At 34.6% G+C, this 21,529-nt stretch overlaps 3 protein-coding genes across 4 annotated transcripts in view; 2 read left to right on the forward strand and 1 right to left on the reverse strand.

Moving 5' to 3' along the window:
• The window catches only part of LOC142352139 (putative carboxymethylenebutenolidase), a 273,385-nt gene extending 263,648 nt beyond the window's left edge, over positions 1-9,737 (forward strand). For both annotated transcript variants that reach the window (XM_075404527.1, XM_075404526.1), the window contains 3 exons: positions 5,773-5,914; positions 7,573-7,776; positions 9,391-9,737. In XM_075404527.1, the coding sequence (XP_075260642.1) occupies positions 5,773-5,914; positions 7,573-7,776; positions 9,391-9,621 (577 nt within the window). In that variant the 3' untranslated portion in view covers positions 9,622-9,737. The remainder of the gene's footprint in view (positions 1-5,772; positions 5,915-7,572; positions 7,777-9,390) is intronic.
• Positions 1-21,529, reverse strand: part of LOC142352140 (large ribosomal subunit protein uL22m-like) — a 350,565-nt gene that overhangs the window by 93,685 nt on the left and 235,351 nt on the right. The gene's annotated exons all lie outside the window — the stretch shown is intronic.
• On the forward strand, positions 11,369-21,477 carry LOC142352142 (vacuolar protein sorting-associated protein 29-like). The gene is made up of 2 exons (XM_075404529.1): positions 11,369-11,609; positions 20,375-21,477. Exons 1-2 carry the CDS (start codon positions 11,379-11,381, stop codon positions 20,693-20,695), a joined length of 552 nt encoding a protein of 183 aa, XP_075260644.1. The 5' UTR covers positions 11,369-11,378; the 3' UTR covers positions 20,696-21,477.

Below are 21,529 nucleotides of genomic sequence, written 5' to 3' on the forward strand. Positions count from 1 at the left end.
TTATCTAGTTTAGTCATTTTATATGTATTGAAAAATTATAATAAGAGTAAAAAAATGGATAATGAAAACAGCTTCTCTTAATCTAAAAAGATGTTTAGCTTGTAAAAGACGTTGTAATACTATAGACGAGTTTATTGATCATATTAAGGAACCAAATCATGATGATTTAATAATTTCAACTTATTCTAAATATGTAGATGGGGCTGGGGGATAATAAAATTTCTAGAATATAATAAAAATATAATAGCTGGAGCTACACTACATAAGAATACAATCATGGGAGACACTATGGAAAAATATATGGCTCAGATAATGATTCATAATATACTAACTAGCAACCCTATGGATGTAATGAATGAATTAGGTCTATAATTATTTGTTATAAAAATTAGCAAAGCTCATTATATAATATAATAGCAACTTCAATTAACTTTCTATCATCATTAATGGTTAGTTCTAGAATATTATTAACCAGTAGCTCTTTGTCTCCATCTAATGATGCTTGGCGGATCATTTTTATTAAATCTCTTTTGAATAGATATAGATTCTCATCATGAGGATAGCTTTTAATATGGTTTACATAAAATCTTTTATCATCAAATGTGTTTAGACTAATCTTACTTGTTTTTGTTGTTGTCATGTTATCACCAACTTATTGTATTCTACATTCATCTACACTTCTCTCTATGTTATACATTAGTGCATTATAATACTCCTCATGTTTAGCATTGTTATAATTCTTTATTCCTTTCTCTTTAGTTTTATTTGGGTAATCTTTAAAGCTATCTGTCTTTGGTGTTAGGGCCACAAACTCTTCTATGATATTACTTCCCATTTCATGTTTGAATTTACCAGGAACTTTATTATTTGTTTTGATTGGTCTTTCAAGATTACTTAAATCCATGTGTTCATTGTCGACATTACCCTCGCTATAACTTAATACACAACTATCAGTATCCATGTAATGGAGTTGTAGATCTTTGAGAGATGGTTGAAGAATATTATAGAATACATCATACATGTGTAATTTACTTAATTCTAAGATAGTAACACCTACATATACTGGAGAATCATATTCTATTTTTTTCTTTATATATTCTATTTGGCTATAATCTCTATCTAGTTATATTCTTAAATGTTGGTTTACTTACACTTTTCATTATCTTTTCTTCATCATGCAAGAACTTGCTTTGAAAGAAGTGTAGAGGATTCATGCACATTCTTCCATATAATGAGTTATTCATTAATTTCCTTACATCCTTTTCTGCTTCAGTTTTAGCTGTTGCTCTTTTATTTGTATTGTTTTGTATATAATCGCTACATATATAATCTTGTTTAAATTTAATTACTCTGTATTTTTGTTACTTTTACTCCCATCTTAACATAGAATTTTAACATCCTATAATGAACCATATATTCTGTTTTGTTGTTTTGGTCTAAGATTAATTTCTCTGATCGGTGAAGCAGTTTCCCTGATCGGTGAAGCCGCTTCTCGGATCTTGCTTTGACTCCATCTCTTTCTTGATCAGTGAAACTGCTCCGCAGATATCCCAATTCATTATCATTTATCTTTCTTTTATTAGGCATTAGTGCTAACTGTTCTGTTCTCTCTTTACATTCATTAGTATAATCAATATCACAAACTATATAGTAACCATGATTACTATCATCTGGAGTATTCAATATTGTATCAAGAGTAGTAGTAGTAAACTGGAAGTCCTTATAAGGTAACTTTTGCATCATTGCATAACCATATAGGTTGTTTGCGTCTATGTACCATATGGTCTTACCATCACTTATCTATATATCTATCACCCATTATGCCGCATATACCACCTCTCTTTGCTCCGACAAAATCATCCGGTATTTGTTTATCTTGTAATGTATCTAATGTTACACCGCTTGACATTAACCAACAATCAAAACTATAACCCGGGAGACTAACGTAATGTAGTGGATTGAGCTTGAATTCTTTCATACTTAGTTTAACATATTCATTCATGCAATAGTCTAATATTTCCACATCATTCTGTAAATACGCTATAGTTAGATATTTTCCAGTTTTATGGCTGTTGTCTTTATTAAAGATATCGACTTCTTCTTGTATTGGTAATTTATTATGTAGAGAGGATTTAAAGTCTTCTAATTTTAGATTACCTATAACTTCTTGCTAATCATACAAACGAAACTATTCATATGGATGTAATGTTTTAGTTTTACATCCATATATCTTTGCCATTTGATCTAGAGGCATAGCTAGGAAGTTATAGCTATCTAAGAATTTGAGACAACCAATGCTAAACATCTTAGATTTACCAGCAGCTAGTGGTATGTTATCTACTTTTCTTTTATCATTATTCTGTATAAAGAGTTCACTGTATAGTAGTTTGAAGTCATAGACAGAGCCATTATGGAATATTACTGGAATGAAGTTTTGTTGTTTGTATCTTAGATTACATATTTTACATGCTGGTCCTCTATATTTACCAGTTTCATGACAATGATCTCTTACTTTATTAATACATGTTTTGCTGCAGATATGACAAGTGTTATTATTTTCGTGATATAATTTATCTTCTTCTGTGAATATCATCATTTCATTATGTTTGAAATTATTCTCAGTTTCTATTTCTAACAGATCTCCAGCAAATCTTTTGATGCAGCCTAGACCGAAGTAGTGTTTGAAGTTACCTTGCCAAGTGTAACCCACAGCTATTGGAATATGTTCAGCTATTACATATTTACAGTCATTAGTTGTTACTTCAACAATGCAACATTCTATATCGGCAGTTATAATATTTTTTTATATTCTGACGTTTGTGTTCATTTATAAAAGTAATATGTTTTTTCTTAGGACAAACAATCTCTGGTTTGAATGTGTTGTTGCATTCGTGTTTATCATATTTAAGTTGTGAGTTAAACCAATAGGTACACCTATCACAATAATAATATTTAATGTTGTTTTTATTTGGTCGTTCTAACAAGGTTTCTATATTTTTTATTAGGGCACAGTGTTCTATTTGACAATTACGCCAAACTAGTATTCTTACATCTTTTCTATCTTTATTAAAATCATCCACTTGTTTAAACAATTCTATTTTACCATTACCACAAGGTGTGTATACCCAAATCTTAATATTATACAATTTCTGTGTTCTTATTGTATAAGTAAAATCATCTTCATGTTGTTGTCTTGGTTCAATTAGTTTATCTACATATTTACTTTCTCGAGTTGCATGGTGTGGGGCGGGATGTAGCCAAGCAGTAATAGTTAGTTGTAAGCAGTTGTATTTATAACTACGTATATTTAATATCGATTTAGAATTTTTGAGATCAGGAGGTAAATCTATATAACTACCAATAGATGCTTTAGTTGGTTCAATGTTTAACTGAATACTTCTTCCAAGAAAATCAAAATCATAACCATAACCTTCATATATTTCCTTTTCGAAATCTAGCCACCGATTGAAGTCACCATATTCATATATTGCATTTTTATTAATATAATCAGTATTGAAAAAATTTTTTAGTAGTTTTAACTTCTTCTTTGGTTCTCTTCTTATAATCACATTCAGCCGTGATCTTATATTTAAAACTCTTAACTTTACGAAACTGGTAACAGTTTTTAATTTCTTCTAAAGAGTAATTAGTTGCTTCATCTATATCTTCAATGTAATTCCCACCTTTATCAGTAATATAAAATTCTCTCATGTTCTGTCTTGAGTTTATATCGAAGTCTTCTGTGTTTTCTAGATACATGCGATTGTGACTATATGAATGAGTAGTTAGAGCTACTTTACTTCTAAATTCTTCATGACATTCTTTTTATTCATACTCAATTCTGGTGTAGATATCCTCTTCAGTTTTAGTTTTAGGTTTGGTGGCTGGTTTAGTTTTGATAATATAATCATCTTCATCCAAATTCTACACCCTCTCCGAGATTTCCTCTTCTTCAGACTCAAACATTTTCTCCAATAGTTCCTTATGTTTGAGATCGTATGATTGATGCCTGTATAAAGCCTTCTTTGATTCAAAGGATAGATTACAGACATCGCAGAAGTTTATGACACTAGTATTAGTTGATTTAGACATATATTTTTTTAGGGAAATAATCAAAAAAATAATTTTTCGAAAAATGAAAATGAAATGCGATAAGTGTATAAATAAACCTTGGAAAGAATGTTGTAATAATTGTAAAGAATTAGAATATTCTTGTTATGTATGTAAAAATATGGTCAAAGTGAAAGATTATATAGAACATTTGGGATATCATTTTTCTGATCCTGATCAATATCTAACGTGTAGTATGTGTAATGTTTATAAACATATATCATTACATAGATTTAGAAATAGGAATTGTAGACTATGTATTTATCTTCATAGATATAGATATGGTCACACTAGAAATCAATTAAGAGAGCATGTTTATAAGTATAATATTCAAGAAGACATAGAAAAACACTAATCACTGTGTTTCCACCGATATCAATGTTTTTGACTGTGCTCTTTTTGTTCGCTTTCTTTCATATTTAGCAACCACTAATAGTACAAGAAGTCAACAATCTTGGTTTAGCATCGCATTACACATCAGTGAAAGGGGCTCCGCCCTTGGTTCCCCAACTGCTTAGCAGATCGAATGAAAAGTGCATGTCATGCTAAAATGGCCGCCGCCATTGACAAAGAAAGCCACCACCACTAACAGAATGAAAACAAGTGAAAATTTCGAATATAAGATACCCTTAAAAATTAGCTAGTAAAGTGAGTATTTATTAAAATCTTTATTTAATGTTTAATAGATTATACAAATCATTCAGTTTATTAGAAGGATTTAATTATTATTTTACTTTAAAACATGTAATTACTTGGGAAATGATAACTAATTTTAAGTTAAAAATCATGTGAGAATATTCTAGAAAAAGAATGTTCTAGAATAATTCTCCACGTGGGGACCTTTATTCTCCACGGCACTTTTTGGCTATTCATCATGAGTTTCACTTCACTACAAAAACTGTAAAATGATACATTAATATTGTTCAGTCAGCTTAATATTAGACTTCAGTCAGCCTAATAATTAAAATTAAAAGTGTTCAAGCTTTCTGTAGTTGCACCCTCCCCCACAGTTGTCATTAAGAAAGGTCGAGCAGTACTGCCGTAGCGTGGTAAAGGCGAGTCAACCTTTTATCAAGACCTCCCAAGACTCGGCTCAAAAATGTAACCAGGTACATAGAATCACTCAGTTAAACATCATAGATCAATCGTCTCCTGGTTAAAGTCAAAGTTTTAAAGAAACTTGTTTCTTATTATCCAATTCTAAGCAATTTTGAGTTATTTTCAGTTCATCCGATTCTATTGAAAAAAAACTTTGTGAGATGATTAACCTGATTTATTTCAGTATAGTTTGGCATATTAGATATGAAATTAGGCTTAAATCTAGCTTTGAGAACTTTTGGATATTAGTGTATGAATTGCATAAATTATACTAGCTATGTACATTTTTGTACACAATTGTGCGCGTAGTATGTATTTATAGTGGTGAATATAGTAGTGGATAAAACAAGGGATTCAACAAACAGTAAAATTTGGCCCGATTCGACATGCGCGATTAGCGTTAGGAGAAAGGGACAAATTTTACTGGTGGTTGAATCCCTTGTTTTATCCACTACTGGGTGGGGGGGGGGGGGAGTGAGTGAGTGAAGAGGATTGAGGCTCAGCAACCGAATAATTACCATACTTGAATAAGATTCAATACAATATTGATGCATTGAATTTCAGGACTCGCTTCTTATGTGACACTCTGGCTGATCAGGGGTACAAAGTGGTGATTCCCGATTTCTACAGAGGACAAGCATGGGACGATTCCCCCATCGAACCAGGACCAGTTGGCAAATTTGTATCCCAGTTTCCTCCTGATTCTGTTAGTTGCCCTTTCATTGAGTTTAACTGTCCAATTATTCAGGGATGCATAAATTTAGCATGTTCTTTAAATATGGATCGCTAACAAACGAAGTTTTTAGCGACTATGTTCGTCCTGTCAGAAGTTGACGAGATTTTTATTGGATTGATTAATAGCCGCCCTCATCTTCTCAGCCGGCTATTATTGCGCTCGTATTTTTTACAATTCAAAGAATTTGAATTGTATTGGGGCGCTGTCTTTTTTTTTAAGATCTGTTCACACATTTTCATGATTTTTGAAGTCAAATTGGAGTAGTGATTTTGGTCACGCCGAAACAGGAAATGGAGCGAAAATGCGAGTGGTTTTGCGGCGTGAAATTTTTTCGCTCTAATTTTAAAGTAGAGTGAGAAAACGGTGCTTGAACAAAAATTCGGTTTCTCGGTAGTGGTTTTTTGTTCACATGCGGCAATTTCACTCTGATTTTTACTGTTTTTTCGAGTTTTTGGATCGGATTTGTTTCTAAATGGTTTTCCCAATCCAATCACAGCTCATTGTAGGTCTGGTTGTTTGTTTGAATTAAATTTTCATTTCTCGCTAGTGGTTTTTTTGTTCACATGCGGCGTTTTGACATTTTCTGTTTTTTCTCTTATTTTTTTTATTTGATTCTTTAAAATTGGTTTTTTCAATTCACTCATAGTCCATTCTAGGTCTAGTTTTTCTGTTTAGTCAATGAAAATTCTTTGAATTGTACGTCAGGACTTGTCCTGCTATGTTTTTTTACTTCGTCAAACTTTTTTTCGCTTTACCATTTTGCCGCTTTTTCGACATTTTGCGTGAAATCCTTTTGACTTCTCTAGGCTAGTTTCTCTCTTCTCTCATTCTGCTAAAAGTGAATTTGAACATCAGTAGCTAAGCAAAGCAATTCAAAATGAACAGAGTCGGTATAAAAAATTGAAGTCAGAAATAGAAACGGGATAAACCCATGAAGCCCAATTTTAGATGCCCGCTATTTGAACGTCGTTCCTATAAGTCTTAGTTACCACCTCTAATGCTTATTGGTGTTGATAGTAGCCCCTGTAGCCTCTCTCTAAGAAACAGAAGTATGTTCAACTACGAAATGCCATCAAAATAAATCGGACTTAAAATATATTTTTGTACAAAAATCTTTTTTTTTTCAGTATATTCTATTCGTTCAATCCCAATTATGCTTATTGGAATCAACGGCGGCTATTTTCCGGCAATCTGCCGGGTATGTTTTGACTTCTGCCTGATTTTTGCAGAGTGATTTGATCTGATTTCTGAATTTTGTGCATTAGCTTAATGGCTAAGTTAGATTTAAGTTACTCGCACATTTCTTAATCTTTGCTGATGGTTAATGAAAACTTTTCGTGGATTTTCTCTCCCGTAGTCCTGACAGAGTCCGGCCCTCCCCCTTTGAATAAGGCTAGAATCAAAGGCCAGAGTTCAGACCATTAGTCGAAATTCAGATGGTTGTTATTGGAAACGCGCTGAATTTGTCGAGACTGCGGTCAAAGAATCCAGTGAATTTTGCACAGCCATCGAGGAATTTTTTTGGATAATCGATGCTGGCATTGCTTTTTCAGTGCTGGATTATGAAATTCGTTATACTGTAGGTATTAAAGGTTGCTAGAAAAACGTCATTGTTTCTGATGTTTCAGATTGTGAAGGACACACAAGCTGTGATTGACCACTTCAAATCAGGCGGTGCCAAAACCTTTGGAGCAACAGGGTGCTGTTGGGGTGCATGGGCTATCTTTGCATGTTGTGCTAGCAAACTTCCAATCTCCGCAGCTGTATCATATCATCCTGCACTTGGATTAGCAGCTGTCTTCGGAAGCTCTCCTGTTGAACTCACGTCAAAGGTAGGTAGTATTTTTTTTAAAAAAAAATTTCTCAATAAGCAACCTGGAATTAGGACATAAATGAGTTTTTTCAGACTTTCAATCGGAGCTTTCAACGTCGTTTGAATAGCTTTTATTTCGTAAATACGTTTTGTATACTTTATGAAGAATCGAACTTTTTTTTCCAAACATATTTTATACAACCGTAAATTCAGAAATTGTAAACAGATACATATGGTTAAATATTTAATTGTTTTCCAAAAAAAATGTACATAAATTAAATATATTTCTGAAGATAATAATACATTCGAGGATTTTTTAAAATTTAAAATCAATTGTCATTTTGGCAGGGTTCTATTATTTCATTTCAGCTCTTCTGGCAGCTGTTTTCCAAGTGAATCGCTGTTGTGAAAAACCTGTCCAAACACCAATTATTAAGTTCTTTGGGAAGACATTGTTTTTCAGAATACTTTACATCACTATTTGGAACCCTCAAGTAATTGAAAGTGTTGACCTTTTGAGTTGTATTTTCTCAATAGCTACAGTTTTCTTTCAATTAATCAATATATTCATCCTTTTTATTGTTTTGAGGGGTCAAAAGAGAAATCCTATTTTTACCTTAGAAATTTTTTTCTGTTGCCGATCTTAATTGCTGCTAAAGGTTTATTAAAATCACGCAGACGTAATAGCAAGTGGCTTATTTGTAGAAGAATTCGAGAAAAAATCCGGGCCTTGTTGCATACTCTCTAGGTGCCGCAATCGTTTTAATGACACTTGGCCTGTTTTCTAGGACTTTGTTTCAAATTTATGCAGGCGTTTTTTTAATGCAGTCCATCTAAATTCAGATTGTACTTATTTCCCATTATTCTGGCTCCCACTAGTCGTTCGAGGGCAATTCTTCCGACGTTAGTTGGTTATGTTCAGTCATCCTTTAGGTCTAGTTTTTTCTTTAATCATTGAAACTTCTTGATTTCTAGAACAGGAATTGTCCTGCTACGTTTTTTCTTCGAACCAGAATTTGTTTTTATTCACCTTAGCTCACAGCTGGTTCAACATTTTACATATAATCTTTTTGTTTTCTTTAGTTTGCAGAAAACTATTAAAAAAGGATAAACACAAGGCCCAATTTTTCGTTCCCGCTACTGGAATTTGTTTTAAATCTTAGCGCTCCTGGTTGTTTTTAGTGATACTAGACCCTCTGTCCTCTCATTAAGAAAAAGGAGTATATCTAATAAAGAAATGGCGTCAAAATAGTTCGTACGGAAAAATATGTTTGCAGAGAAATCATTTTTTTCCTGTTCTTTCAATCCCAGCCGGGGTTATAGGAAGCAATGGCTGCTTTTTTCCGTCAATCAGGCCGGGTATATTTTTCTTTTGATATCAGTTGTGGTCTATAGCAACCCCGAATATCATCTGAAGACCCTTAGTAAACGTATGCCCTCTCTCAAGACTCCCTCCGATAGAATCAGTTGATATTTATGCGCAACATAAATAAATAATGGCATTTGGTCCCCTGCATCTAAAGCTCATAGCGGACTAGAACTTCATGTGAGCTCTGTTAGATTAGAATCTAATGAGGCGCCAGTAGTTAAAAAGGAATTCGTTCAATGGTAGTCGGTCATGTTTTTTTTCAAGGTAACCACGCCCCAGTGCCTGCTACCCGCCGGCAATGATCCGGCTGATGTGAAACCAGGCGGTGAAGTAGTGAAAACTCTGGAGGACAACAAAGTGCCAGTCGAATCTAAGGATTACCCAGATGTTCAACACGGATACATGCCAAGGGGAGATCTGAGTGACCCAAAAGTAGTCGAGGCTTGTGAGGATGCCGAGAAGCGAACGTACTCTTTCTTCGAAAAATATCTGTGAAGGTGAAGCTGAACGATTATCCTTCACAACTTGAACAACTTGATTGAAATGAAATGAGGCTAGCACAGTAGATCGAAAGACAGTTAATCGAAAGCAATCTTTAATAACGCGTGGAAGTAGGTAATTATTTCAAAGAACGCCATTGTGCTTACCTTAGTCGGTCGTGATATTTTATTCGATTGTAATAGTCATATGGCCATGGCCATGACTATAAGTCCTGAAGCATGGCCATGACACGCGAGGCATGGCCAAATTAGGTAATCGCACGTTTAAAAGTTAGCAAGTGACGTCATAAAAGTTGTCAACAGCAATATACTATACGTTTTCTGTTCTCTGTCAATCTACTGTCCCAATTCCTGAAAAATTTGTCATTTTCGATCTACTGTCCTTTTGATTTTTCTGCCCGGTCTCCAATTGAAATGTTTGTAATTTGACATTATGATACAAACTGTTGTGTAGAGAAAGCTTGCTTTGAATTGAAAAAAAAATGTATAATTTGCTGTTGAAGCTGAAATATAATTTGTACAAGATAATTTAAAGTCCTGAAATCATTGTATCTTAGGACCTCTTTTTAATATTTCTTTTTGAACTTCTATCTCAATGTTTCGTCTATCTCAATGTGGGATAACGAATACGTTGTGATCGGAAGTCGAAAGGTGCCAATTTTCCTAAGCGGATTTGGAGCTATTTGTTCGAAACTCCTTCATTTGTTGCTTTGCCCTTGACTAGTGAGGCTGTAATGAGGTGGTACTTAAGAGATAATTCGATGTTTATCGTCAAATAAGTGAAAGGTATTGTAATGCGTGTCACCAAGTATGAGCATTTCATTTAGAATTTTTTTGTCACGTTAACTGAAATTGTAACAATCCTTGGGAAACTAATAACTTTTAGCATGCAACTTGACCTAAGAACGACTGATTACACTGCTTTAAGTTCTGAAATATGGGCAAGGCCTTGTAAAAACTCGACCTCGTTGTCGTTGTCAGAAATTGGACCTCCCGGGTTGCTCATCATACAAAAATCGCAGTAACAGTTTACCTCCCAAAGAGATTATTTTATGGTCTGATGTTAATTGGATATTCTAAGTAGAGTAGACAAAAGTATTTGAAGTCAAAATTTGAATTTAGATAGACCGATTATGGGTAAGTTACAAAAAATACTATGGGCGCGAAAACATGAAAGTGTTGACTGCTGAAGCGAATTTTCACACAGGAAAAAAGAAAAGGGTTTTCAATTTTAAATTACTCTCAAACAAAGTTTGTAGCAATTATATTAGTCATGTCAGTCTTTTTTATGCGATTTTTCGATTGACCGATTTTTCGTCTGAACCATTTGACTTTTCGTCCTCAAAAACGGGATAAACATGTAGCGCCCAGCGGGCATTAAGTTCTCTTAGAGCCTTTCAGCCCATTAGTCTCCAAGTATACAATTCACAAAAATTGTTTTGGAGACTTTAGTTATGGTATGTGAAGGGTGGTTCTTAGAGGTTGAAGACCCCCCCCCCTCGTGGCTAGCTACTGACGAAGTCAACCGGTCGTTTGAGAGCAATTGGCGCGACGTTAGTCGGTTATGTTCTTAAGATTTAAAGATATAAAAAGCACGACTATGTCTAAAGGCTTAATACATACATGTCAATCTAATCAAGTCAAATCACTTATCATTTGAACATTTTAGTTGTAAAGATAGAAAGACATAACATTGTGAAGATCTTGTGGAATGAACTGGGAAGAGCCAATTTTTATTTCAGAACAGAAAGAATGTTAGTACTCGTAATAGGAGACCTGCACATTCCCCACAGAGCAGCCAGCCTCCCTGCCCAGTTCCGGAAACTGCTCGTGCCTGGAAGGATCAACCACATTGTGTGCACTGGTAACCTGGTGTGTAGAGATGCACACGAGTATCTCAAGAGTCTAGCCAGTGACTTGCATGTTGTAAGGGGAGACTTCGATCTGGACTCGGTCAACTATCCTGACCAGAAAATCATATCGGTTTGTGTTCTTAATTGTGATTGTTAGATTTGGGTTTTTGTGTTTAATAATTGTTTTTAATAGCCGCGAAGCGATAGCGGCTATTATTGGGGACATCGTGGTTTTTTTACAATTCAAAGAATTTGAATTGTATTGGGGCGCTGTCTTTTTTTAAGATCTGTTCACACATTTTCATGATTTTTGAAGTCAAATTGGAGTAGTGATTTTGGTCACGCCGAAACAGGAAATGGAGCGAAAAAGCGAGTGGTTTTGCGGCGTGAAATTTTTTCGCTCTAATTTTAAAGTAGAGTGAGAAAACGGTGTTTGAACAAAAATTCGGTTTCTCGGTAGTGGTTTTTTGTTCACATGCGGCAATTTCACTCTAATTTTTACTGTTTTTTCGAGTTTTTGGATCGGATTTTTTTCTGAATGGTTTTCCCAATTTTTTCACAGCTCATTATAGGTCTGGTTTCTTGTTTGAATTAAACTTTCATTTCTCGCTAGAGGATTTTTTGTTCACATGCGGCGTTTTGACATCGATCTTTTTGTTTTTTTTCTTATTTTTTCTGATCTGATATTTTTTAAATGGTTTTCTCAATTCACTCATAATCCATTCTAGGTCTATTTTTTCTGTTTAGTCAAAGAAAATTCTTTGAATTGTACGTCAGGACTTGTCCTGCTATGTTTTTTATTTAAGATCTGTTCACACATTTTCATGATTTTTGGTGTGGTGATTTTGGTCACGCCGAAACAGGAAGTGGAGCGAAATAGCGAGTGGTTTTGCAGCGTGAATTTTTTTCGCTCTAATTTTAAAATAGAGTGAGAAAACAGCGTTTGAACAAAAATTCGCTTTCTCGCTAGTGGTTTTTTGCTCACATGCGGCAATTTCACTTTGGTTTTTACTATTTTTTTTCAATTTTTTGGATTGAATTTTTTTCTAAATGGTCTTCCCAATCCATTCATAGTTCATTCCAGGTCTATTTTATTGTTTAGTCAATGAAAATTCTTTGAATTGTACGTCAGGATTTGTCCTGCTATGTTTTTTTAATTCGTCGTCTCCATCGATGATTCTTACGACCTGACTTCTTGGAATTGACTTCAGTGACTTCTATTGCTTTGCAATTAAAATTTGTGTGCGTGACGTCATTTCTGCTTTTAGCTCAATTGCGTGACTTACCTCAATCAAAAAATGACTTCTGAAATCACTTACGGAGCTTCAAATTTTATGAACAGTTAAAGATCACTTATTTACTAGTTAAAGATCAATAGTGTGCATCTAAGTAGTGTCAAACTTATATGCCCTAATTCTTGAGTATTAATCTTTGAGTTTTTGGTTTCGAATATCAATTTTGAAAAAGCTCTCTCAGTGCTTTTTCCTTTTAGACCGCATGTGTCATAAAATTGACAGTCCGAATCTTACCCAAAAAGTCAGTGGTCTATTAAAGGTCTGGGGGTCGATCTGTATATCTTATTTCTTTAGTTGTTTCAATTCATGGAAGGCCACAAGCGTCTATCGCGGCTATTTTCCGGCAATCTCCTGGCTATGTTTAATAGCCGCGGAACTTTACAGGGACTTTTGTTGATCTCATCGTAGTTATTGTTCCGACCCCTCTTGAGGGGGAGGAACTATATACTCAAATGGGTTTTTCGTGTTCAGTCAATTTTGGCCGATCGATATATTCATCGTAGAGAGTTGAGACTGGTATCATTAGAAAGCTTGTCCAGCGTAGAATATGGAATCAAAAAGATTTTTTGATTTTCGATTTTGACAGGGAGCTATCGAGGTTTAAACTTTCGAGAAAATGAAGTGAATTCAGTTGATTTCATTCACTTTTTTGGAATTTTTGACTAAAATTTCGCCAATTTTGATAAAATTTAATAAAATTTTTCACGAAAATGTTGATTTTACGTTTAAAGACCAAATATTTTGTCGGCTATTTTCATTGAATTTTTTTTTGGTCACAACTTCAGACTTTTTCATCAAAAGCAGCTCGAAATAAGTTTTAGACCACTGATTAAATTTGCAGGAAGTGCACGCCCAAACACCACTAACACAATCTTTGTAGACTGAAAAGGGGGCTAATTCCACTTCAACTTCCGTTGAGAGTGCTCTGTAAATAAAACTTTGCCGTTTTTTTGCTAACTTTATTCGTTGATTATCAAGAACGCAGCATTTATTTTCGATTTTTTAACATAACAAAATATCTATATCAATGGCATTCCAGAAATTAAATATTCCTAATGCAGTATCAGCATTAGCAGGACTCCTTATGTACCAACCTTAGACCGTTACAATCCAAAAATAATTCGAGTTGTCGTCAGTCGGTTTTTTATAAAAAAAAAAGTTCGATTTTTTTTATATTAATTAAATAACAGAACATTTCAAATCAAAGCTCACTAATGATAGCTCCTATTGGCTTCCTAATTAGCTCAAAATTAATTTCTTTAGTTGAATGCTTGAAAGCTTAGTGTCGTTTTGACTTTGAAAATACTTGATTTTTAAATTAAAATTGGCTTATTGAACTTTGCCTCCATTTTTGTCTGAATTTGGTCAACTTGTAGCTTAGTGTCAATCAAAGAGTGCTCCTTCTTTCTGCTAAATTCAAATTAAATCTTTATTTCGGTTTTACGCCTTAAGTTATAGTGTTCTGGCTTTGATACTACTAGATTTCACATTTTTTTTTTTCAATTTTTAGGTATGCCCATTTTTCATGTTTTGTCAAATTATCCCGTTATTGTCTGTTCATATCACATTTTTCGCAATGGGAATAACGCACAATTGATAATATTTAAATCCTGAACGATATAGATTGTGGTTCTTTACCACTTTGACAGTACTTTCTCGAAGAATTTAATTGAATTTTTTAATTTTGTCTTTAACTGTCGTTTTTACTTTGTCTTTTTAGTCGTATTTAATTTCCTGTACAATGACCAGGTTTGATTGGTTTTTGCTGGAAGAGTAGATGAGCCGGTGTTCTGATAATGGCTTTAATGACTTTGAAAACAATTGTTTTCCAAAATGAAAAAAAAAAAAACATTTCAACTTCGCAATTTTGTTCCTTTTATTGTCTCTTTGTTACCTGATCTCGTTAATTAAAGGCTAAAGATGACATTGTTTTTGTCAAGGGAAGGTGTCAAACGGGATTGGTGTCACAAAATCTAATGTTTTTAAAGAATTCGTTATGACTTCTGGCTTCGACACGGGTTTTGCACAAAAAAAAGTCAATTAATTTTTGATTTTTGTCATATTTGACGTTCTTTCTGTAGAAGTAAGACTTGTTCTGGATAATTGCAGGTTTCGAAAGCTTCCTTTGGAAGAATAATTGAACCTATTCAATTTTTTCATTTTGTAATTAATGGCTTTCATGTCTTTGGAAATAAATTTTTTTCGATAAAAACAAGTTTTATATAATCTTGCTTTTGTTCTTTTTAGTCTAATTTTTACCTAGTTTCATTAATCAGAGGTCACATAATACATTTCAAGGGAAGGTGTCAAAAGAGATTGGTGTAACAAAGTAATGTTTTAAGAATTTGTTATGAATTTAATAGCTTCCACACGGTTTTTTCAAAAAAAAATGGAAATGAATTTTTGATTTTTGTCATATTTGACGTTCTTACTGTAGACGTAAGACATATTCTGGATAATTTCAGGTCTTAACGGCTTCCTTTGGAAGAATGGACGAACCTCTTCAAACTTTTCATTTTGTAATTAATGGCTTCTATGTCTTTGGAAATAATTATTTTCAAAAAAACTAAGTATTACATAATTTTGCATTTTCTTTTTTTGTTACTTATTTTTAATAATGAGTGGCCACATAACACAAACGAAACATGTAGCAATTATATTAGTCCTGTTGGTTTTTTATGCGATTTTTCGCGTGACCAATTTTTCGTCTGACCCATTTGACTTTTCGTCCTCAAAAACGGAATAAATAGGTGGCGCCTAGCGGGCATTAAGTTTCTTTAGAGGCCCCTAGTCCCTTTTAGTAGTCCTTCAAGTGCTTAGTGTGGTGAAGCTACAGGGAAGGTCGTAGTTTAAGGTTAAAAGGTCATTTCTGGAGTTTTTGAGCCAAAAATGTTGCAAATTTTTGTGATTGCAACTCGTTGTCATTTTTCAAGTTTTTTGTTGGACCAGTCTAAATCTGAGGCTGTTCAAATTTGATAAAGGTCTTTTGCAAAACATAAGTACTTTTTAAGACCATTTTAAGAGCTATATATTTTGGTACTCCAAACAAAAACAAGCAAATGTATACTAATTTTCAGTTTTTTGAAAATGTTTGTCAGTTTTTGAGTTTTTCAGCCCTAGGTGTCAAGGAACCTGCTCTAGGGTTTGATAATAGGTTACTGCATAGTTTCTAGTGGTAATGAAATGGTTTTCAACGTTTTAACATCACGCATTTTAGCATTTTTTTTACAAAACTTTTTTCAATTTAAACATTGTCATTGTAAGTTCAGTCCCCCCAGGCGACAGAAAACCTCCTTAAGATTTTGATAATGAGCCACTGAAAAATTTTTATGGGTAATAGAATTTTTTTCAACCGTTCATTATCTCAAATTTTAGCGTTTTTATGATAAAACTTAATTTTATTTCAAGTGTTCTGAAATTTTTTTAAATCACTTTTAGGTTAACACAGCCTCAAGAGCAGAAGAGCCTCCTCTATGATTTGATAATGGGTTACTACACAATTTCTATTTGTAATGGAATGCTTTTCAAGTTTCTAATATCGCGAATTTAAGCAATTTTTTATAAAAGTATTTGCAATTTTTGCAAGTTTTTATTTTTTTTGGTTTTTCGGCACCAGGGGCCAGGGACGTCCTCCATATTTTGATGCTAAGCTGCTGGTTACATAGTTTAGGGTTAATGGAATGGTTATCAATATTTTAATGACTCGAGTTATTGCAATTTTTTGATAAATTTTAATTTTTTTTTATCTTGTTGCAGGATTATTATCATGTTCCAAGTTTATGGGTCTTTATGAGCCAGTGAAACTATTTAAGGCTTGAAATAGGGAAACTGGATAGTCTCTTGAGACAGTGAAACGGTTCTGAAGATATTAGTATCAAATTTTAGTAAGATTTTTTTAAAGTTTGCAGTTTTTAAAACTTTTGAATATTTTTTGTCCTTTTCTGAGTTTGACGATCATTACTGGCCAACAAAACTTTAACTCTCTCAGACTAGCTCTGTCTCTCTCACTCCTTAACTCTTTTGCTGATGCTGCAGTTCAGCTGCTGCTATGTGGCGTGATGTCATCATCTATTACCCTCATTAACGCTGAATTATAGTAGAAATGTTCTATAAATGAGCTAACTGGCACTTTGTAGGAAATCATTGTTACTTGCTCGCAAACAAGGTTTGTAGCAATTATATTAATGCTTTTGGTCTCTTTATGCGGTTTTTTGGTTGACCGATTTTTTGTCTGATCCATTAGACTTTTCGTCCTCAAACTGGATGAATATATATTGCCCAGTCGGCATTAAGTTCTCTTAGAGCCTTTCAGCTCACAAGTCTCCAAGTATGCGTTTCACAGAAACTGATTTGGAGACTTATGGCGTGAGGGGCAGTTATTAGAAAGTGATTCCCCAGCCGCACCTCACCCCCCCCCCCCCCCATATCAGCTCCCCAATCCTCACACATGCACATCGTTCAGGCTGAAAGGGTCCCGTGCAGCCAAAGATCCCCCACCCACTTGCCCGGCCCCATAGCGTTGCACCCCCACCCCACGGTGCTCACCTTGTGCCCCTCAAATAAGGAAAAGCTAGGCTCACTAAACCGTGCCTAGCTACTGACGACGTCAACCGCTCGCCGGTCGTTTGAGCTCAATTCGCACGACGTTAGTCGGTTATGTTTATTCTATTTTTATCTTCAATATATGCAGGTATAGTTTTGAAAAGTCACACTTGAGTTCTAATAATGCATAGTAGTAGTAGTTATTTAATCCGCTCAAACTGATGGTTTTCAAAATTTAGACGCTACTTGTTTTTATTTGTTACATTTTTTGTTAGATTTTACCGGTTTGTAGTTCTTTTTGTTGTTCTGGCACTTAGTCTCACTAATGAAAGGTCTCAATAGCTCTCTGATGAGTGAGGCATATTTGAGTTAATTTGTTGATTTATTTCAAATCTGTCGGTTGCAACGGCTTTTGCATTGCTGTTTTTGAAAAACTAATTTCTAATAGCCATCGTGAGCCTCACAACCACTATAATTGAGGCGCTCCCATTTTGTAATTTTGTTTTAGCTTTTGATCACGTTTTTCGTTTTATATAGATCTCGATTTTCACGTTCGACTCCTGACTTATTCTTTCACAGTTTCAACTGAAGTAATTCTTTCACTCTTTCACTGAATTACGCAATGTAGTAAATGCGATTAAGGTCAAAATCAATGGATAAGGGATAAATCGATAGTCTGGTCATTAAGTCATAGTGCATTAGGTTATTAAAGTTCATTAGATCGGTTGCCAGTTGGCATAGACAGTCAGCTAAATAGACTTCAGCTGAATATAGTTTAATTTTCTAATCTAACAGACTGGGCAACAAATTAGAACACTTTTTGACACTTACAAGAATTATGTCAATTTCGATCTTCCTTTTCTGTTTAAATCTGGATGTGAGTTAAGTGGGTCAACGGCAGCTTTTCCCTGCAAGTTGTGGCTATGTTTGTTGTCCGTTTTGACTGTTTCTCTTCTTAGTTTCACCGATAAGTGGTGCCTTGGCTCTCTAATGAGTTACATTTGAACACATTTAATCGCTTGTATTAATGTCTAACAGTTTTCTCAACTTTAACAAATTATTTTTCGCTTAATCCCCTAATGAAGAGTCTGATTAGCTTTCTAATGATTTATATTCGAGCCCATTCAATCAGTGAAAGGTCTCATTTGTCCTGTATTGAGATATAATTGAAGCCATTTAAGGACGTCAGGTAATTGCCAATGATTTTATATGCTTTGACAATATTTAATGAACTTTTGATTGTCGCCTGGTTTTGTTACATCTGTTACGTGGTGCCTGCAGTGTTTTTTACTGAAGTTGATATATGCTTTCCATTGATGTATAGTGATGTAGACGTTGAAGATTTCAGGTTTTAGTCACATTTTTTAATTACTTTCATAGACATCTGTAAAAATGGTTTTCTACAAATATGGTGGTTTGCTGTCTAAATAAATAATAGGTATGGCTTTTTCGAGGTTGATTCGTTGGACCTATTAACTTTGACAACGTTTTTTTGCAAAAATCGAACCTACGCCATCTATAAATTAAACGGCACCGGTTGTTGTTTGAGAGGAGATCATTTGACGTTAGTCGGTTTGTTTATTTTCGTAACTACGCCCTCTATACAACCTACCTATCTACGTATCTACAACCTTAGTACAACACACTATAAGCTTCCCTAGAACATCTTCAGACCGTAAACAAATCAAATACCAAGACGTTCACGAAAATTAACAAACCGACTAACGTCAAATGAATTCCTCTCGAACAACGGGCGGTGCCGTGTAATTTATAGATGGCGTAGGTTCAAATTCATGTTATTTAAAATGGAATACGAGCCTACGCCCTCTATAAATTACACGGCACCGGCTGTTGTTCGAGAGGAATTCATTTGACGTTAGTCGGTTTATTTATTTTTGTGAACGTCTTGGTATTTGGTTTGTTTACGGTTTGAAGATGTTCTAGGGAAATTGAGTGTGTTGTATTAAGGTTGTTGAATTCTTTGAATTGTAATTCAGGATTTGTCCTGCTATATATTTTCATTTGTTTGGTAAGTTTTCGACTTAACTCGCTCGAGAATTTTTTCACATTGTTACTGAGATTTTTTCACATTGTTACTAAGATTTCCACGAAGGACAACAGGTGCACCTAAACTGATCTCCAGACGTTAATGCTCTAATGGTCTTCATCTAAAATTTGAGTGCTCTTCAGATTAAAAATAACACTCCGACTCTATTCCATGAATTTTATACATATTTTTGCTTGACCTGTTTGTTCTAAAACTTTTTTGATTTCCCTTTTCGAGTGACTTTTGCATGCTTGACTTTTTTTGTTTGACCTAAATTGCTTTTTCATTGCTAAAACAAAACGATTGGAAGATTAGCTAGCACAAGAGTGACCCTGGTACCCGAGTTGTTAGTGCTTCAGTCTATTACTCCTGAGGTTGGGGTCTGGAACCGCTCCTTGGTCGAATGTTTTGCACTTATAAAAGTGTATGTTATCATCGAAGCTGCTGAGAAGAGAATATAGCAGTGTGAGCTAAAACCCCATATTGCGCCCCCTTTTAGTCCTCCTGCACTTCTCTGAATTGAGCTTAAGCCAGCCTCCCTTAGCCTCAGGACGACGTCAACCGCTCGCCAGGCGTTTGGAGCGATTAGCCAGATGTTGGTTGTTTTTCTCATTTCAATTGAGCACTGACCCAATACCTTTTGACAGCGGTTTTTTAAATAAAAGAAAGGGCATACATGACTTCGACTATCTAGGGGCGTGATCTCGAGTTCTAATTCTATTTTATAACTGTTTCCATACTTTTTGCAGAGGATTTCAGTATTTTTTATTAGGGATTTTCTAATTGAACATAACGTAATGCAACGGTAATCTAAGATATCGTGGATGTACAATTCATAAAAGCTAGCTGCAAAAGCGCCATATGCGGACATATTTGAAACCCCTGAAACGAACTGGGTGGTTTTAACTTCTCCTTGCAAGTGAGAGAACATCCTAGCCTAATATTTTCTGAAATCGAAGACATTTAAAGCCCATATCCAAATAAATTAGTTTGTTGTGTGCCTATTTTAAGGTCGGACAATTCTCCATTGGCGTTTGCCACGGCCACCAACTCATACCCTGGGGATCAGCCAGTGCGCTGGAAATGCTCCAAAGACAGCTGGGGGTGGACATCCTCATAACAGGCCATACACACAAATTAGAGATATTCGACAAGAACGGAGTGTTTTACGTGAACCCTGGATCGGCTACTGGGGCATACAGTCCGACGGAAAGCCAACCAGTTCCATCTTTTGTGCTAATGGATATTCAACAGTCTACTGTTGTGACGTATATATACAGACTGATTGACAATGAAGTTAAAGTGGAGAGGATCGAGTTTAAAAAACCATAAAAAATGTATAATACTGGATCTGTTTAATCTCCAATGATATGATTTAGGTTTTTACACATTTGAGTCTGAACGCGAAATATAGCCCCCGCTAATATATGATAACGGTAATTAGTATCTAAGCTATACAATTTCTAGCCTCACTGAATAGGTGGGGGGTCAATAATGGGAATTTAGTGACATTCTCTTTGTCAGAGTTTTTCAGTCCGAATTGGTTTGACAGCTTTTTAGACGCTTGTCTTTGTTCAGAGATCATTGCGATCATGATGGCCTAATAACGTGATTTTTGAGGATTGGAACTCGAGTCCGTTTTTTGCGTTGCTTCAAAAGAATGAAATTTTCATCTTACTAACGGCTCTTTCTACCTCCCCAGTAATTCCTTTTCATTTCATGAAGTCGACAGATCTCATGGCTACCTGGCTATCTTTGCAATTTTGATTGTAAGAATTTTGGCCCCTGACTGTGTAAGGTTTTTCTGTAGCTTGGTTATTTAATTGGCGTTGTGGCTTATGGTGCCGAATTATACACTAACGCAAAACCTAGCAGTTTTATCAAAATAATTATATTTAACGGGGACAACAAAGCAGATCTAAAACGTCTCGAATCATCGACTAAATATAATTATGATGAAATTGTTGATGAAATTTAATTAAACTGTATTTAAACTCTTTTTGTTACAAAATAAAGCTATTGTAGTTCTGATTGGGATAAAGTGTATTTGTTCTACCATTTACTGTGAAATCTATTTTATTACAAAAATTAGTGAAATTAAATGTTTCTATCCACGCGTTTTGAAGGATTTTGAGTCGCCGCAACTAATCAAATGGCCCTTGTATA

This window comes from Convolutriloba macropyga, chromosome 13 (assembly GCF_964194025.1).
Source record: "Convolutriloba macropyga chromosome 13, txConMacr16.3, whole genome shotgun sequence".
In the NCBI taxonomy this organism is placed as follows: Eukaryota; Metazoa; Xenacoelomorpha; order Acoela; family Convolutidae; genus Convolutriloba; species Convolutriloba macropyga.